The following is a 19612-nucleotide window of genomic DNA, read 5'->3' as shown; positions in this document are numbered from 1 at the left end:
CCTCACACTGCACTGCTACTCTACTCTTTTATTTCTTATATATTTTGTATTCTCTTTTTACTCCTTGGCACGATGCCTTCTTTTATAATTCATGTGCAGCACTTTGAACGTCTTTGCTGTTGAACTGTGCTGCATGAATGAACTTGTCTATCAGAGGATGAGCTGGAGCCTGAAGGCCTCATGCTGCTCATTAGTCTCCTCCGCGCATCTCCGCCTCCACTGCGCAGGCGCACTTCCTCCAGGACGCAGCGACACAGGGAGCCCATCCACAGAGAACACACGGAGGGGTCAAAATGGCCCTCGACAATCTCATCTTCGCCCAGTGCATCCTCTATTTCCTAGCCTTCGTGTTCGGCTTCATCGCTGTGGTGCCTCTGTCGGAGAACACGGAGGACTTCGGCGGGAGGTGCCTGCTGTTCACGCGGGGGATGTGGCAGAACGAGAACATCACGGTGTCCAAGCAGCGCTTCATCGTGGAGGAGTGGGGACCCGAGTCCTCGTGCAGCTTCATCACCTTCGTCGGGATCGCGTCCCTCATCCTGTCCGCGGTGCAGGCGTGGAGGCTGCTCTTCTTCCTGTGCAAAGGACACGACGAGTGAGTCCCACCTCTCAGTCCGCTCCGTCACGGGGCTCCATGTAATGACAGGTCCAATGCTAATGTGCCTTTTCTGTGCGTCTCTCCACGCACCTGTGTGCGCACTATTCTAAGTATTATACAGTGCATGTGCTGCATTACAGGCTGTGAAAGAAACCGAGAGAAAACCCTTTAAAAAAAATGACCAGTCATAGTCCTCCTGATGTGTAAAGATGGAGGACTATCACGTGCTGCCATGACAAAATCTAAATCACATTATGTGGTGTTTGGTGACCTCAGCACTAAATCCTGCTGTGTGATAGTCCGGACTGTGTTTCAGGTTTGATGTCACAGAGAATGTTGGTTTCAGTGCTGCAGCCGAAATGAGACTGTTTTGCTTCCCTCCTTTGCTCGCAGCTCCCTCTTCAACGCCTTCCTCAACCTGCTGATCAGCTCCCTGGTGGTGTTCACAGTCTTCTTGTCCAGCACCATCGTCAGCGTGGGCTTCAACCTGTGGTGCGACTCCATCACTGAGGGGGGGACCATGCCCAGCAGGTGAGAGAGCAGCACTCCAACCTCGACACTGCATTTCATCACCAGGGGTGGGACGAAATATCTATATGTCAAAATATCGTCATTATACGATAATTGATATTCTCCTGCCAAATATAGCTATTTAGTTTTATATTTATAGATATATAGTTAGACTTTTGTGAGTGTATGGTTATTCAACATTGGAACGATGGCACGTTGTAAAAAGCTACAGTTTGTTTATTAAAGATTAAAAAAGTACTAAGATGAGTGATAATCTGTGTAACTGATACCAAACACATAAATCCGTGCAATTCACCTCTTTAGGGACATTTTCTATTTCTCTTCAGTTTGACATATTGTGATGTATTGTTAGGCGATTGTCTGGAACTATATGGGTTATGGCAGAATCGCTGTTGTGTTATCGCGTATGTATTGCATGTATTGTGCATTGTGTCGTAATCCTGTGGTTTCTACTGTGCTGTGGTTCTCATTGTGCATCTCTTGTCTTTTAGCTGCGAGGACCTGCAGGACACGGATCTAGAACTTGGCCTGAACAACTCTGCTTTTTATGACCAGTTTGCTATAGCTCAGGTAGTTTACCTTTTAATATAAAGCATCATCCAGACAATGCAGCAAAAAAGCCTGAAACTCTCATGGGGTATTTATGACTTCTCTCTCTTTCAGTTTGGCCTGTGGGCTGCCTGGCTCACCTGGCTGGCCATCGCAGTGATGGCGTTCCTCAAGGTTTATCACAACTACAGACAAGAGGACCTGCTGGACAGCCTGATCCACGAGAAGGACTTGCTGCTCGGCCGCTCCGCGCGTCACAGCTCCGTCCTCAAGACCGGCATGATCTAGAAGAGAAAAAAAAAAAAAAAAAGCCAGGGGATGTGCAGACACACACATTGTCATTCACACCCAACCATGTATCGTCCTCCACCTGCCACAAGAAACACCGATGTTTCCCCATGTAGACAATCAAAATCTATTGGCTTGTGCTTCCATTGACCAGTGGTTTGAATGGAACTGCTGGTTTTAGCTTTGTTCTGCAGAGATGATTCCCCCTCAGAAATCTACCAGTGTTTGCTAATCCTCAGTGTCCTGCTTTATTCTACCACTGTGTTCACACACAAATAGAGCCTTTGATAGTATTAAAACCAATCCGGTGGAGATTGCACCCTTTTTTTTTCTCAACTCATGACTTTCCATTTAGCAGCAGAGTATTATTGACTTCAAATGGATCGGCCGATCGATCAAGTTCTTCAGAAACTGCTGCATGGACATAATGCATGGCGATTTTATAGGGTGGTTTTTAGATGTGAAGAGATATCCTCTTGTTTTATACGCCAAATACACATGTTCCATGGTAGGATGATGTGAGAAGTCTTTGCATGCTGCAGCAAAGTCCAATGATGTTTGCTTTAGAGTTACATAAGGGTCTTTATAATTAAAAACGACAAATTGTAGTTCAGGACCGTCGTGTCTCAGGCAGCAGGTTCCTAAAAAATACTTAAAGCAAGTCAGGTGAGATAAAAAAAAAAGAAGAGATCCAATCTTATGCCAAATTGTAACTCATGCTTCTCCCTTATACTTTAAAGGCTACATACCAATATGCTGCTTTACTGTGAATAGATGCACAACTGTACCTGCATGCATCTGTCCCCCTGTTCCATATCACGCGTCACACACGTTACACAGTCTCTTCAGCTCCTTCAGGGGATAGGCTCTGGTTTCAGTGCATGTGCGTGAGAGCGGCTTCATCTTCCTCAGAGGTTACAGTGAAGAAAGCACCTGCTTGACTTTTATAGGCAATGACAGTTTTATTCAAAACAATTGAAATCATAAAAACAGTGGGAACTGAGAAAACCCTCCAGAAAAGGCACTTCTTTCAAAGTGTAACCGTGAAAGTTTGGACAGTGGTGAAAAGCAGCCTCTAAGCTTAATGTGCACATACAGGACATGAGTTCACTGTGTATTGTTTTTATTGCTAAGGACAATTTAGTTTTGACAGTACAGACTTGAGAGTAGTTCTTTATTCTCATCGCCTCATGCTGCTCTGACGTTCAAATGTGAGCTCTTACAAATCCAACACTTTCCCTCTGAGTTCCCTGAAACCTGTTATATACATGTGTATATAATATATATATATATATATATATAAAGAAAAATGTTATACCGGAAACTATTTGACGTGTGTTATTGCTCGTAATGCGAGGTTTTCGGGATGTGCATCAATGTGCCCTATAATCCAGTCGTGTAGTGATCTGGCTGTTTAAAATACTTGATTTCATCAACAATACTTCACCATTAGATTCTATTATGTTTCTGTTTGAAAAAGTCATGGATTTAGATTCAAGAGGGAATCCTTGATTTTTTCTTGTACAAGTATTCATCAAACCAACATCCATCCATCCATCCACTTGTCCGAAGCTTGATGAGGATTTGACATCATGATAGAAACCTTAATTTTGTTGTTTTCTTTTTAAATAGAAATCTAACAGGTAAAAAAAAGATAAAGTTAGAAAAAAATTCGAAATAACCGAACGTTGGATATTTGTGTAGATGCAGATATACAGTATAGAAGAATAAATAACATTTAGGGTGAAGGAATTTTTTGTTGGATTCAAGCAGTTATAAAGAGAAGTCTGGTCACAAGCATTAGCATTCATTCTGTCAGAGTATATTCTCTTGGATGATAAGATAATATTGTGCTTCCTCAGTGGAAGGAGGAACCAGCCGGCGTTCACCCACACAGACAATATAAAGTCTGTAAAGAAAGAGGTGTTTGTCACCTGTTAGTCATTCAACCTGTGAAGTGATGCAGCCCTGTGTTGTCTTGCCTACGGATCATTGTCGAACAGTCTGCGCCTCCGTTCTCCTCCGTTCTCCTCCTCCTCCTCATGTGCGCCGGGCCAATTAAAGCTGTTTCCAAACACCTCTAACATTCATTTATGTGCAAATACAAGGCAGAATACTGTGATAGTCCTTAGTACACTGAGCCATACATACACATTCACTTCTGTGTCATATCTGATACACGCAAATCATGTAACGTAACAAAATAAATATTTTGCATTCCATGGAGACATTCACCCACAAACAATGTGACATGAGCTGAAGAATCTCTTGTCTGGTGATTTAGTGTTATATGTGAGCATCAACATTGCAGATGAACGTCCTTACAACTTAAATAAGGATATAATACGTATATACATAAAGACATGGAAGCTACATATTTCTGGGGTCATAGGTTTTTCCCTTTTTCACGGTGAGCGTGGTTGGACCCCGCAGACGGAGCCGTTCCAACCGGCTGAGGTGTTTTTCTTCAAAGGTAAAAAGGAAACGACGTGGGCTCTGAAAAAAATGAAAGAAGGCTCCATGTCTCCACCTGTGGTCAGTCTCAGTCACTGCATGGTCAGCCATATCCAGCAGCCCCACACCAGCTGCTTCATATGCAGCAGGTAGACAGCCAGCGCGGCCTCCAGCTCCTCGCACACTCGCTGCGGGCGCCGGCGGTCTGTGCAGTACATGGCCACACCCAGGAATGACATCAGGAGGAAGAGGCAGGTGAAGAGGGCGAGGTGGGGGCGGGACCGCGTCGTCTCATAGGCTGCGTACGGAGAAACAGATTTTCACGGTTATGATTTGTCAATGAGGACTGGTTTGTGATTTAATGGGACTGCAGGTTTAGAGTGTAGAGGAGAACAACTGTGCTTTTTGTGTCCCACACACATTATAAAGTGGGTTATGATAACCTCCAGTTGGCATGGCAGTGGAAGAAGTGAATCAGAAGGCACATTTAACCCACAATTAGAACCTCACAACTGAACTAAATCAATTTCCTCGCTGCCTGATTAACTCGGGTATTAAAAAGTGCACTGTTGCTTTAATTCCCTCATGCAAATGCACACAGTGGCTCTGAACACTTGCAGATACACTTACCACCTAAACAGTCGCAGCAAGGGATGTCTGCGGAGCCGACAGAAAACAGGCCAGTCAGTCAACAAGAGGCGACCTCTGTGGGGTACAGCAGCTACAGACCAGCTGCTGGGCCCTCACACACTCCACTATCTCTCTGCAGCAGACTTCATGGGGCCTCATTTGCATGCATAATTAATCGGGAAGAGTAAATCACTTGCTCATGTTTCGACGTCTCTCGGCTTTACAATATTTTTTAAATAGTGCAGAATCCCCCGGGGGGGGAAGAGTTTACGATGCAACGCAGGGATGTTTTGATGCTTTTTAGTTCTCTGTGCCTCGTCTCTGCTAAGTGGATATACAACACTGGTACACGTGGGTTGAGGGCCCTACATAAAATGGGATGGCAATAATTTTCATCGAGAACTAATTAAAATTGCCTTCATAGTGTTGCCATGTCAGTGAATTCTCTTTTACGTGTCCCTGTAAATGTAGAGCTGCAGAAAATCCATCCATCATCTATACCTCTAATTAGAGGGGCGCAGGGGGAGCCGGAGCCAATCCCAGCTGAGATCGGGTGAGAGGCGGGGTTCACCCTGAACAGGTCGCAAGTATCACAACATACAGTCACAAACCATCCACAGTCCCAGTCACACCTATGGTCGATGTTAAGTTCCCAGTTAACCTAACCCCACTTGGCATGTCTCTGGACTGTGGGAGGAAGCTTGAGAAAACACACGCCGGATTCAGACAGCAAACAACGGTATGTACATGATATTCAGTCACTGGACCAGTTTGGCTGAAGTGCTGCAGCTGCTGAGGGCAGTGTAACTTCTCTGGCTGTACAAACACGTCTGACAGACTCTGAGCAAACTGCAACTCAATGTTCTCACCGTGTACTGTGGTCTCTGGCTCTCGGAATCGAACCCTCCGCTCGCCTTTCCGCCGATGGTTCAGTTCCGCGTCTGACCCATAGTTTGGGCTTGGCCTCTTTAGAATGGAGGTGGGGACTTTGCCATTGGCTATCTATATTAGATAAAGGTCAGGAAAATAAATACTCATCACATGCTCCAGAGACACAGGTAAGGGGCAGCAACACACAGCTGAGAGACACAGAGAAAGAAGCCTGCAGACTCTTTACCTTAGGTTTTGGTGCGTCCTCCGGGTGGTGGCGGCTGTCCTTCCTGTGTCGGACCTCTGAGTGTTTCTCCCGGTGGGAGTGAGGAAGACAGTTGACGGTGTCTCTGATGGACTCTGCAGCAGCGAAGCGTTTGGACAGCGCAGACACACACTGACCCAGGGAGTCTAGAAGAAGAACCATGACCACACGGTACATGAGCGGTCATCTAGCGCTGCTTCACACTGGAGTTTACAAGCACCGAGGCGAAGTTAAATATTCAAAGTTCAGCATGCAAATGTGACGCAGAGAGGAGACACCAGTGTTGACTCCGCTGGCGCCAGGTGGGACTCGGTTTAAGTTACAAACGCTGATACGAGGACAGTCAAAGCAACTCTTTTATCCTCAGTATCTTTGCACTAAAAGCTGTAGATATTCAGCAGATTTACATATAGTATTGATCTCATCACACATCTGACAATACACCACTACCCAGTATTAATAAAGGAAAAAAGACTCCGCCCTGTTCCTGCTTCATTTCTATTGTCTAAAAGTTTCTCCTCTCTCCAACTGAATGTGAATGTGTTGTTATCTGTCGGAATGATCAATGATTTAATCAGTTGATCTGTTTTGAATCATTTACAACCACAGTGGCCTGAGAGAATTGTTGATTAAAAGACAAGACTTGAACAGTTCAAGCATCTTTTTTTAATTTGGCTTGAGAATTGCTTTACAATCTGTCTAATGATAAATCAGGAAGCCATTATTGGAATAAACTTCTACATGTAAGATGAACATGTTCCTTTAAGAAGATTTGGATGATATGGAAACTTGATACAGATGATTAAGAAACTAAATATGCAGCACAAACATCTACTCAAAGGCACAACATACTCGTGTGAGTGACAGTTTACCAAAATGGAAAAAGACAACTAAATCACACTGCCACTTTTACAGATGGTCAAACAATAAAAAGTTTATATTACATCAGACAGTTAAATTGTCGTAGGAAAATTATTAGGGGATGATGGAGAAAAATGATGGAGGGTGATGTATTTATTCTTTTTGTTGACGGAGGAAAGTCTGATCTTTTTGATGGAGTAAGAATCTTTTTTAACATTTTATTGTAGTCTATAGTTTTGGAATAGAGCTGCTCCTTGTGCCTGGTGGTTTATTGCTTCAATTTCTTACGAGGACTTTGGCAGATTCCGTGAAAGTCTAAAATGGTACACAAAATTTTGAATTTAGGAATTGACTATCCACTTTAATGAATGCAATCTGTAAGTATTTCAGTTTAATAATCAAAAAATAACGTCTGAAGAAAGTATGAAGAAAATTGTTGACGTTATGTCAAAGGATTGTGTTGCACAAGTATTAACTGAAGTTTGTGTTCTAACCAGCTAGCCGGCACTTGTCTTGTAAAACCAGTTTGTAAATCAAAAGGGAGTAGTGAGTCACTGAAGTGCTCAGGGCGCCCTAAGTCCAGCATGAGAGGACAAGATCTGAACATGTATTGAGGCCATCCTGCTTTCCTCCAACCACATCTTCCCTGTCTCTGAGGGGGTGTGAAAATGGCGTCAAGGTCAGGCTAACAATAACTGAAGTTAACAACCAGTTACATAATTCGATTGCAATGTTAACCTATGAGGGAAACATTATTTCCTAATCCATGCAGGTTTGTCAACATGCCAACAGTTGCCCTGTGCAGAGGCTGCTTGTGATTGGCCAGTAAACAAGTCCCCCAAAAATAAGTGTGGCGCCCTGTCATGCACACAGAGATGATGGCCCACAGGGAAGGGACGTGGGGAGAACAGACCAAAGACTGCAATGCCTGGTTTCCCCTGTACTTTGTGATTAAATGCTGCCCCGTTGCCTCTGCGTGTTTCAATGATGGTGTTAACATTTTTAAACGTCCACATTAAATTTTAATGGACTTCCTTTTCTAAAAAGGTGAACCATGATGTTCAGCTGTTAAAATAGGTACTTAGTTTCTGAATATTACAGTCTAACTGCAACTGATTGAGTCTAATTCAAACACAAATTGTTTGGCAGCAGACGGAGGCTGGCTGACCCAGTGAGAGGAATCTGGGTAAAACAGCTGTAAACACGTCTCAGTCGAGGCCTCTCACTGTGGGTCAAAGAGGATTCCTCTGTGTACAATACAGAGTAAAAGGTCACGAGAAGTGTGCACGTGTGGACTGATCTGCGCCAACAACCATAACCGCTCTCTAACCCCCCCCCCCACACATGTTTCGGAGAGTGTGAGGTGGAAAAACAAGGAGAAGCAGTAAATCTGTGTCTGCAGTTGTCTTTTTTACGCAGCAGGTTGTGTTCAGCTCCACCGACTCACAACGCTGACTCAACAACAAGAACGGTTTCTTCCCACTGCTGTGTTTTTCATTTTTTTCTGTATTTTACAGCAGTGTTCACAAAAATGCAGAGAAAGTTCAGAGTCAGTGTTGCCCTCTCTTAATGCAAGCCAAGCAAACACACGCACTGTACAACTGCACCGCGCCTTCAAACTGTCGCACTTCTTTTTGTTGCTCCGCACAAAAAACCACTCGTGTCCCCAATAACTGCCAGTGTTTATTAATTTAACACTGTAATGGGTGGACATGGTTTAGAGGTGAACGGAACTAACCTGCGTGCCCACTCTGCTGGGAGCTCGCTGAAGCAGAAACGTTCTCCACTTGTGTGAAACAGGTCACGTTAATGGTCTTGACATTAACATCACTGTACTGGTATTGTCATGCCTCACGAGACAGGAAAGCGCCCCTCTCCCCCCTTCATGTGTCACACTGAGCGTTAGCGGAGTTAAATGGCCGGGAGAGGCCTCCTCTGCTATTATTTTCTGAGTCATGCACCCGTGTTTGTTTTGCACTGTCTATTAGTCTGGCTGTGGTCGTCACCCTCCTGTCGAAACATCACTCCAGAATGATAGTGGTGTTTGCTGTTCCACCCTCTGTACCCACTGAGTGTTTACCTGAATATTCATTCTTGCCAATCTCAGCATAGACGGTGGCCATAAGCTCCAGGCTCCTGGCTGTGATTGGGTGATCATTACCGAAGGCCCTCTGGTGGATCTTTGTAGCCTGAAAGACGTGGGGATTTCCAGTTTATATTTGAGCAGCAAAAAACCTTTGATTTGTTCTAAAGTCCGAAGAGGGTGATGAAGCGTACGCACCTTACCGCTGTATTCCAGAGCGAGGTGAGGTCTGAAAGGAAAACAATAGAAGATAGCACCATTAAACAAATGCACTACCGCTTCTTATTCTGTGGAGCTGGAGTAAAATCATGTGCCGTCTTTAAAACACGGATGACTCTGGATTATCAGATGGATTCTATCTAAACACATTCTTCTTCCATTGGAAAACATAAATACTGAGTACTCAAAGTCGATTAATGCATTGTTTTGAATGCAGCAGCATGAGGAATCTCAACATGTGTGTGCTGTGAATGGACACAGACAGCAGGGCTCCAGGCCCCCGGCGCCTTACGGAGGAAGTTGAACTGTTTATTTCTGCCAGCGCCGGCTGCCCCTGTGTTCCGTCCAGGGTGAATAACAGAAGGCATGGGGCTCACAGGTTGGTTTACCAACTCGTGCCCTTCCAGCACTCCTCAACTTAGTGCTAAACTAGGTTAACATGATGTGGCTCATTGAGAGTTTGCCAGCTGTTCTGCTCATATCTGCCCCGGAGAGCCAGCCAAGGACATTCACACCCTCACACGTGCCTGTCGATGTAGAGCAAGCTTTGTTTAGTTGGACAGATGTCAGCTTCGCTGTTCCAAAACCACACTTCCCTTTCAATTAGTAATGGCCAGGTGTCAGTTTGCGCTGCTTTAGGTCTTTCTCAGGGGACACCTGATCAGCAAAGACAGAAAAGCCCTTTGCCAGCCCGAACCACTTCCTGCGACATGGCTGAAAGTTTCAGGAAGTATCCTACAGAATCCTGTGGGCAGGAAATAAAAACCATGGCTGAAGATTATGGCGGAGGGAGTGAGGGCTTTAAGACCATTACCCTAGTTTGTATTTTCTTTCCTCACTGGGTAAATTTCGAAAATCTACACGAAGAAATCAAAGAGCAGAATCGTATTTCAAACCATCTCATCTACATTTAATTACTGCATGCTCCATGCATTAGTGAAGCCCTCTGCAGAGCAAACCAACTGCCCCCTGTCACCCGCTCTGGCAATCAGGTTAAATGACCTATTCTCAACAATGACAACAGAGGCACAGAAAATGGGCGCATGCTACAGCCTAACAAAGTACCCCTGCAACAGGAGACAGCAGATCCTGTTAAGGTGTTCCTCCTGTAACACTCACGTAGAGTGCGGTGTCTCTTTTCTCTACATCCACAGGGAAATTCAACTCGGGCTAAAAAGACTTGGAGCTGGAGTTTATCTAGTTCAGAAAATTTCCACTCCAGAGAGACAAATGTGTGGATGTACAAGCCTGTAACCAAAATGTCCCATCTGTGACAGGTGAAGTGCATCGTTGACTTGTACTCTTGAAAAGTTAACAAAAGCAAATATATACATAATCTTTTTTAAACTGTCTCGTTATTTTAAGTATGGTGAATTGTCTTTCTTTAAAACATTTCTTTAAAATAAATGTCTAATATGCTAACTTTTAGTATCATATAATCATTTATTATCTGTCATTACACAATGAGCTGCTGCTTACGTAATAAAACTGATAACAGGCAATATACTGTTTGCTTAGTTACACCTGAATTTGCAATGTATTCACTTCTGCTCTGTGAAATGCCGAAGGGTCAAAAGTAACTAAGACACGTATGCATATTATATTTTAAACGTATGTAAAATTGGCAACATGTACATCAGATGTGCTCATAATGAGCCTACAGAAGATGGAACAACCCATTGAGCAGTACAGCAGAAGCTACAGCAGGACACAGTTTTACCTACTGTTTGCTCATGATGCAGAGCTGAGCCAGCCGCTCGAGGTGCTGAGCATGGGAGGCCTGCTCCGACAGCTCCTCTGGGGTCGTCCATCCTGCAGAGCCCAGCGTAGCTTCCTCCTGAGGCCCTGTTATGCACACGCAGGGCATGGAAACACAGTCAATAACCACTCAAGTCTTCCTATCTAGCCTTGGCTCCTCACTATTATTTCCTCTCTGCTGCTGCACAGAGTTTGAAAAATAAAGCCTGAGTATGTGGCAAAGCCTGTCGGTGCACTCCTGGAGACTTGAAGCCTGAGCACCAGAGTGGAGCCGACTGAGGACGGGAGCTGAGAGAGCAAAGATAAGGGCAGGAGAGAGCAGATAAGTGAGTCAAACAACACACTCGCCACGCCCACTGGAACACTGAGACACACACATGCATGCACATGGTGACACACCACAAACATACAGTCTGTACTGGACACACCAAGCACAATGACGGAGGAAATGAGTTTGGATTGTACTTCGTGCAAAGAGAGAATGCAAATAAATCATGGGAAACGGCAAAGCCTTTTGTTTGCAATACAAGAACCACAGAATGACAATCACAACAGCTGTCAGTGGGGACACACAGGAGGAGGATGCATTTGAAAATACACTGGGTGAGAGAAAGGAAGCTTGTAAAGTGCAGCGTCAGTGCCAGCTCTGCCCCTGGAGGAGTCCAGCATTCAATCTGCGTGAGTGCTGAATTAGGGGCCTCAGTATTCTATAGCGACACATGGCCCCTAATGAGATAGTGTAAAGTGTGGCCATTTTTCTTCTACTACACCCGTCCCCGTCCTCCGCTGTGCCCACGCTACGCTGCACTGCTGCCTCAGCAGCAGACACAGAGGAAGAGGCAGACGGCTGGAGCGGCGGCAGTAGCAGGTGATGAATGAGCGGCCTTGCGGTGAATGCTCATTTAAAGCTCCACCAGGTTCATCGTACACAAAGATGGAACTGGATGAAATGGGACTTCATTTCATATCCGCTTAATAAGTTCATCAGAATAGATTTGGGAGGAGGCACAGAAAAACAGCGGGTGCGTTATTAGCTGGTTAGTTTGTAGTAGCAGGTTAAAAGTGAATCTGGGAAGCTGCCGAATATAAACAGAGTGTGAGAAGCTTCACTAACAGTCTCAAAATACAACATAAAGTGAGATCCAACATATTTAAAAATCATCCTGAACATTTTCCTTGCTACAAACCCATCAAAGGAATATTATACGAAAATATCAATAATCCATTTATTATAATAATTTCCTCATGATTTCCTATAATTTCTTCAAATTAAAGTAAATAAACATGCACCCTCAAAGAAGATGATTAATCGGAAGCTGAACAATATACCTACACACAAATATTCGCGAAAGTATATTCATCAGTATTATAATGTCAGAAGTACTTGCCTGTGCTCCCATGAAGAGCTGTGAGCTCGATCAGTGCCACCTCATAGAACATTTTCTCAGCCTGGATGAACTGGAGGGCCTTCCCATCTGTTTATATGGGTGAAGGATGGGTCTCAGTTGTCAATGGGATTAGTCAGTTGTTGATGTTAAAAACAGCCTCGTTGGCCAACTCCAACACTGCCCGTTTTTTTGTTTTTGTTTCCATCCCTCTGGAGGAGGACCCCTTTGGGGGCGAGCAGCGAGCACAGTGACCCAGATTGTTGATGTTGAGGTTTGGATTTAGGAAACACAGATTCTATCCGGCGGCTAACTCCATTGTTTTTGTGCCATTATCTGCTGTTTTTGTCACTTTTTGTTTGCTGAAACTTACAATACAGTTGTTACTGATTGCATTTGGTATCTCATATCACACTGTCTTTTTGATGCCTGGTTCTGTCTTTTGTTATTCATGTTCTGTCCAGCCTTATTCGGATAATTATTTATTTATTTATTTATTTATCTCATTACCAGGTTCTTTTTTTGTTTCCATTAAAAGACTATTTAAAGCCACCTAAAAATAGAGCCTGTTCACTATGTCAAAAGCATTTCGCTCACGTTGTGTCCGTGCCGCGGTAAAATGACACCTTTGATGCTTGTCAGGTGAATTTAAAAGACCAATGGACGGGGGAATGCTTAAAATAAACACAGCCCTGCCGAAGTAAATGTCCTACTTAGCACCAGAGCTCTCATCTGTAAAGCAACATTCATTCCATTCGAGGAACTTCACTTTGGATGACCATACTTGCCAATTGCACTTCAATATATTTACAATATTAAACTGAGGTTGTAAAGATGGATAGTAGTTTTCCACTCTCAGAGAACAGTTGGCCTTGGAGATGAAAAACACAGCAGCTGGTTTCCTTCACTGTGTCACCAGGAGAATAATGTCAGCACTCTACACTACTGAAGACCAGACACTTGCCAAGGAAACCAAGACACTGCTCAAATTAAAGCTGTACACACAACGTGGTCCCTAAAGAAAAATACATTTTTCATACAGTAATATTTAAGATAGAACAACATTTAATCAGAAGATTGCACATACTTCTGCCAAAGCCTCACCGTCTCCTTTAATTTAATCAAGCTACATCAAATATCCCATTTATATCAATTCCCTAAATGTGCCTCTTTTTTATAGAGGGCAATGAATTATTCCCGGGAACATGGTGGCAATGTTGAAAACCACACAATGTTAAAGAAAGTATAAATATATGTCCTTGGTCCAGATCCGCAGCAAATTCAAAGAGTTCTTCCCTTGCCCTTACTTAATCCTTCCACCAAGGTTCATGGAAATATCTTAAATTGTTATTGGGTTTACTTGCTTGCAATGAAACCAACAAACCAATGGACATGGGGAAAACCATTAGCTCCTTGGCGGAGGTAATAATGTGAATGGTGGGTCGCCACAGGAAAAGAAGGTGGATGCTGAGGGATGGATGTTGAAAGTAGATGTACATGTGAATAATTCAGTGTACAGTACATTAAGAGATGTCAGAGCAGCCCATCATGAAAACCAGGCATTTTCAATAACACAAACCTCCCTGGGATTTACATCATTATTGCGCACAATAGCCCAAATCTGGCACTGATGTTTTCAATGAATCCTGAGATAAATTAAAGGATGATTGGGGTCGCAGCTCCTGGGAGTCACCTGCCGGCCCCGAAATAAGATGAGTATAAGTGTGAGCCTATGGGAGCGAGGATTAGGAACAGTCTTCATCAAAGGTCAGAGCACTTCTTTTGCCGGCTATTCTTAGCCTGGCTGGATCAAAACTATGCCACAACAGGAACCTAACACAACCTTCTCCAGGAACCGTGCTGCCCTCACATACACACAAATATACACATAATCAACCAGCAGGGAACTGTAATCGGACTGCACTTCAAAACTTCACAGGGACTCACACAGGCACCTTCAGAATGCACATCTGATCTGCTGTATAATCTCATGGAGTTCACTGTCTCTTCTCTATTTCATCACCTCCACCATGAGGGCATGTTTTCATGTGTTTGTTGGTTATTTTTGTGTTTGGAAGCAGGATTACACAAAAATAACTGAATGGATGATGGTTGGTGGAAGGACGGGACACATTCCAAGAAGATCATGGATCTTGATGAGAAATTTAGACACCCCAAGGGGACTTATATCTATGAGTGTGTGCAAATGCTTCAGATCCAAATAAAAATCCAGCTCTAGCGAATTTCAAATATGGGTCCTTAGTGGAAGTATGCACTCTACTAGTTTGATCTGTCTTCAATTATTAAAGGTTCAGTGTGTAGAATTTTGTGATATTTAGTGGTGAAGCTGCAGCTAAATACCCCTCACCTCGACCTCCCCTCGAAAAGATGAGAACCTGTGTTATCATACAGTTGCCATAAAAAACTCATAAGGTATTTAGTTTGTCCAGTTTGGAAGATTGTAAAAAACATAGCGACCTCCGTAGAGAGGAGGTAATGACGTAAATATAAAGGGCCCCTTATAGTTTAGAGAAAACAAAAAATTGTACAGTTTAGATGAAACACATTAGTGAAAGTATCACTAGGAGTATTTCATATTCCATTTCTGCCAATAGATTCCTTTCCCCTAAATCTTACACACTGGACCTTTAATGTCAGACAACTATATATATATATATATATATATATATATATATATATATATATATATATATATATATATATATATGTTCTTTTGACACTCTACTAGTTTCCTAGATGAATATCGACTTAAACGTAGTAAATGTAAAGGCTATTATCGGATATTCTGATTTATTTGAGTCTGAAGTTCCATGAAACGTCTATCAGTAAACACTCAAAAGAGATTTTGGCTTTGGACAGAGGTCACTTGTGCACAAGCTGCCCGCTCTGATAACAGCACATCAAACCTTGAGCGGGCACGGCCACTATCAGCTGCAACTATTTGTCTGGATCAAAGCCAGTGGAACACAATGAAATCAGATTCTCTGAATAGGATGATTCAGTTTTGTTTACTGGTCGTGGCGTTGGTTAGACTGAGAGACGACATGTGAGGAGACACTGCAGAGAGAGCTGTTGTAAACATTCTTGTGAACCAGCAAAGTTCCCACATCCTGCTTCCAGTTTGAGCATGACAACCTTTCACCTTCCTCTCTGAGGGACCATCTCAAAGATCACAACATGACTTCCTAAAATAAATGTAGGAAACATTTTATGGGAAAGGTCCAAATCTTTCAACACAACACAACAGTATCAATGTATACTATCAATCCGCAAGGATCTTATTTGTATATATTATTATCTTGTTTGTTGTCTGATTACATATTTTTCATGTCTTTATTGCTTTTAAATTTATTACAAACTTTGTGTGTGTTTGATGCAGGACTGCACAAAATCTACTGGACAGATTACCAGGAAGCTTGTTGGATGATGAGGTATGGGTCAGGGGTGATGTTTAATTAATTTTCCCTTTCTTTAACAGTACGAGGACATTTTGGTCTTTTCCCAATTTTTGGTGAATTTCTTAAGAAATAATGCACAGATATTTATAGGAAAAAAACAGTAGATGCAGATGTAGAGTGCTGGTATCTATGAAAAGATTTTGTGCAGATCTTGATAATGCTAAAAATGTGATTTAAGTAATTTAAGTACTTTTAGAGTAGTGATCTTTATTCAGTTACTCAATAGTTACAAATATTTATCTCATCTATATTAGAAAAGAGTTATGTTGGCTGTGATTAACATGGGTTTTGTCTTGTAACCCTAACCCTAGCAGTTTGAATAAAAGTACTATCTTCATGGTGTTTGTATCTGATGCAATAAATATACATGCATTATGGTGATAAAGTGACCATCAGCCTTAGCTGAGGTATGCGATCTCTGAGTGCCCATTCATCTGTAGTTATTTGCGTGTTTGTTAGTTAGCAGTATTACGCAAAAACTACTGAATTTATTTCCTTAAAAATGACATAAAACAGGCCGATCTCGGAATTATTTTTCGTGTTCTTTGACACATCGAGACAGAGCGTTAGCCTTGGCGGAGCTTCACGCTCTATTGATGGCCATCCTAGTAAATATAAATAAATATTTCCTTTTTGCTCCTGAAATATCCAGCAGTTTAAGATGTGGCTACAATCTCATGGCTGTAATCTAGTACACTACAAGTAAAGAGCATAACCTGGTAACTGTATCATACATAAAAAAACGCCACAGTTGACCCAACATGACACCATTACTATTGATGATGTGATGTAATATTGGACTGTATGTCAAAAGATTTAACCCCGTCATGGTAGACGACCATCTTAAGTAGCCACCCTATCCTTCTGGGACTCTGACGGCTACTGGTGGAGCTCAGCTCAGCAAATTGACCTATTTTGGAAAATGGACAGTGAGGGGGGGAGGGAGGGAAGTGCCTCGCCGAGGTAGATAACATGAGCTGGCAAGTTAAGTGTTGGACTGTCTCAGTGACGGGGGAGAGGAGCCGTGGAGGTAATCTATCCTGAAACCTAACGCCTCTCTATTACCTCTATGCTTTAGTTTATAGAGGCAGTGAATTGGCGATGCACGGGCTAGTCAGTGCCGATACAGGTTAATTAGTGCTCTCCCACTCTGTTGAGAGGAGATAAGAGCCTACAAATCCTCTTAAGAGACAGACACAGCCTGAGCGACACACAAAACGTGCGGCACTCTGGGACAAACGTGTTATTATGAACTTGCCCAAAGACATTCACTCATCCCTCCCGCTTTACACAGCCTCCCATAAAGGCTCGACATCCTCCATTGTGCTGGAATTCACAGCAGCCGCCTCCCATCACCATCCTCTGCACATTCACCTCTCAGAAATAGAATGCTGGTTTTATAGTTAGCCGCTTGCTGACGCTTACCAGACGGTGAAAGCAAAAGTGTCGGATGTGCGACGGCGAGCGGAGAAAGGATACAGTTCTTTTCAGTGATGAAGAGCTCTGCAATCTGTGAAGCACAGAAAAACAAGGGAGGGATAAGTATTAAATCATTCATTTCCAACAAGATTCCTGTATCTATGTGTTTGTGTGTGTGTGTATGGAGGATGTGATGGGCTGTCATAACAAGTAATTCAGCCGTCCTCTCAGCACCGTCGCTGTAGTCGACAATCATACCAGGCATTCCACAGCTCTGGAGTAAAGGCCGGGTTTTGACATCAGAGACGTTGCTTCACTAAACATAAGGAAAATTGTAGCCCTGTCTTTGTGGGGTGAGCCTCGTAAAGTAGCTCTGTGTGTAACCTGTGGTGCCAAAACACTAACGTCCCAGACCTCAGAATTAACAAAACATAGCCCCCCCCCCCACACACACACACTGGAAGAGACAGTATGAAACACCTCATTTAGCAGCATGCACTGTCCTACTGAGGCGGATATTATCGTCTGTGTCAACACTGGCACACATGATGCACTGTGCTGTTAGATTTGACATTGGTGTTGGAGCTAAAGGTTGACTGCATCCTGTTTATGATTCCCCAAAGGAAAAGTGATGCAGATGTGTGTACACAGCTGTACAAACACGAGACGGCACGTTTTATGGATGGTTGTAGTGAACGTGTGTGTAAGACAAAGGAAGGTAGTGAGGTAGATACAGGTTGTGTGTGTATGTGTGTGTGTGTGTCTGTGCACCCAGTCCTCATGTGGCTCACCTGGTGAAGGCAGTTGGGCAGAGAGGTGAAGGTCTGCACATGGCTCAGTCCCAGCAGGCAGCTGAGGAAGCAGTGGAGGGCGGCCTGGTACTCCCCCTGCTGCTGGAGCTGCTGTCCCAGCTCGAACAGGCCCTCCCTCCCCCTGTTCAGCATCCCCAGTCCCAGCCGGAGCCAGCACTGCCTCCCATCAGAGCTCCAGCGGCTGAGGATGAACACTGCTCTTTACGCCAGTCCACTGAAGGCACCACAGGTAGAAAGACACAGCCACACACCAAGTGAGAGGTGGAGAGAAAAAAAAAAGGCATCGACACAGACAACACAAAGGCTGCTGGAGGATCAGTGAGCTGCTTTCTCTCAGTCACGTCTGAGCACAGTAAGTCAAGGACAGGTGGTCAGGAGCCGGCTGAGGGAGCTCCAGCGACTCACACAGCAAAGATCCATTCCCCTCCCTCCTCCCAGGCTGCACCAGGAAAGGAGGACAGAGGAAGTCGGAGAGTATTTGCTGTTTGAGTGGCAGAGCTCTGCACCAATCCCTGCCTTGCTCACACACAGTAGCTCCGCCAGAGTGTGTGTAGCACATTGTTTCTCTCTCCAATCCTAAAACAGGGAAAATGCAAGGATTGTTTGTTTTGATGATGAAGAGCAAACAGTGTGCACATGATCTGTATTCTATAGATAACTGCAATTTGCTGTCAAATTCAAATTTCATCCAGTGTTTAGCCAAAATGTCCTTGCTGCTGTGCCTTCACCGAGCTCTGCATCATGTACTCTGCATCTACAGACTGTGAGGAAATCATTTCAAGTCCTGCTGCCCCATGATTTATAAATGAGGAGTGCACGAGATGTGTGCACCAGCGTCCAAACCGCGGGGGATGCTGCGTTAGCATGTTTTACATCACCACACAGGAACCGGGCATTTATAAATTGCCTTCAAAGCAAACTGGTGAGCTGATGCATACACATGGTCATTACGATACACTATCCAAACAAGGACAACAAATATTTATCCGCGAGGAGTGCCCTCTCTGAATGTTTGCTCACTTCCCTTCACACTCTGCTAATCAACCTTAATGTGAGGCCGATCTGTGCCCGGGGAGAGGGCGAGGGAGCCCAGGAGAAGAGATGTGGCCCCGGCACCGGTGATCTAGAGGATCACGAATGCCTCCCGACTTTGAGAGCAGCACCCCTCCCCACCCTCGCTCCATTTGGTGGCTGGGGGGAAATTAATGGCGGTGGGGGGAACACAAAGCAAACGGGCAGAGTCAGTCTCCATTACTGTCCGTCGCACCCAGCTAAGCAAAATGGGATTTTAATGGCTGTGAACGCCAGTGGATGGGGGGGGGGGGGGGGGGGGGGAGGAGATCAGAGTATTAAACTGGCACTGGCAGGTCAGACTCGGGGAGCTGTGGACGGTGCTCGTTCTGGACTAACA

At 44.0% G+C, this 19612-nt stretch overlaps 2 protein-coding genes across 3 annotated transcripts; one reads left to right on the top strand and one right to left on the bottom strand.

Moving 5' to 3' along the window:
• The first annotated feature begins 94 nt into the window (after positions 1–94).
• Positions 95–2616, top strand: LOC133961934 (transmembrane protein 179). The gene is made up of 4 exons (XM_062397343.1): positions 95–595; positions 992–1129; positions 1621–1699; positions 1793–2616. Exons 1-4 carry the CDS (start codon positions 294–296, stop codon positions 1964–1966), a joined length of 693 nt encoding a protein of 230 aa, XP_062253327.1. The 5' UTR covers positions 95–293; the 3' UTR covers positions 1967–2616.
• Positions 2617–2903: 287 nt separating this feature from the next.
• Positions 2904–18601, bottom strand: c10h14orf180 (chromosome 10 C14orf180 homolog). Of its 2 annotated transcripts, XM_062397341.1 has the most exons (10): positions 18181–18601; positions 17450–17480; positions 12495–12581; positions 11073–11193; positions 9328–9358; positions 9127–9235; positions 6168–6331; positions 5920–6052; positions 5051–5077; positions 2904–4718 (listed from the first exon to the last, which is right to left on the bottom strand). In XM_062397341.1, exons 1-10 carry the CDS (start codon positions 18331–18333, stop codon positions 4513–4515), a joined length of 1062 nt encoding a protein of 353 aa, XP_062253325.1. In that variant the 5' UTR covers positions 18334–18601; the 3' UTR covers positions 2904–4512. The 2 variants fall into 2 exon arrangements, with proteins under 2 accessions (XP_062253325.1, XP_062253326.1); XM_062397342.1 differs by lacking the exon at positions 5051–5077 and having other exon boundaries at positions 18181–18599.
• Positions 18602–19612: the final 1011 nt, after the last annotated feature.

This window comes from Platichthys flesus, chromosome 10 (genome assembly GCF_949316205.1).
Source record: "Platichthys flesus chromosome 10, fPlaFle2.1, whole genome shotgun sequence".
NCBI lineage: Eukaryota > Metazoa > Chordata > Actinopteri > Pleuronectiformes > Pleuronectidae > Platichthys > Platichthys flesus.
This window is presented reverse-complemented; position numbering and strand designations above follow the sequence as displayed.

What these genes read in the sequence shown, in the direction of transcription:
- LOC133961934 (XM_062397343.1), top strand. Translation starts at nt 294, where the DNA reads ATGGCCCTCGACAATCTCATCTTCGCCCAGTGCATCCTCTATTTCCTA. An exon ending in CTGTGCAAAGGACACGACGA is followed by an intron (nt 596 to 991) that starts GTGAGTCCCACC and finishes CTTTGCTCGCAG; the next exon opens with CTCCCTCTTCAACGCCTTCC. An exon ending in ACCAGTTTGCTATAGCTCAG is followed by an intron (nt 1,700 to 1,792) that starts GTAGTTTACCTT and finishes TCTCTCTTTCAG; the next exon opens with TTTGGCCTGTGGGCTGCCTG.
- c10h14orf180 (XM_062397341.1), bottom strand. Translation starts at nt 18,333, where the DNA reads ATGCTGAACAGGGGGAGGGAGGGCCTGTTCGAGCTGGGACAGCAGCTC. An exon ending in TGCCCAACTGCCTTCACCAG is followed by an intron (nt 17,481 to 18,180) that starts GTGAGCCACATG and finishes TGTGCTTCACAG; the next exon opens with ATTGCAGAGCTCTTCATCAC. An exon ending in CTTCATCACTGAAAAGAACT is followed by an intron (nt 12,582 to 17,449) that starts GTATCCTTTCTC and finishes CCATATAAACAG; the next exon opens with ATGGGAAGGCCCTCCAGTTC.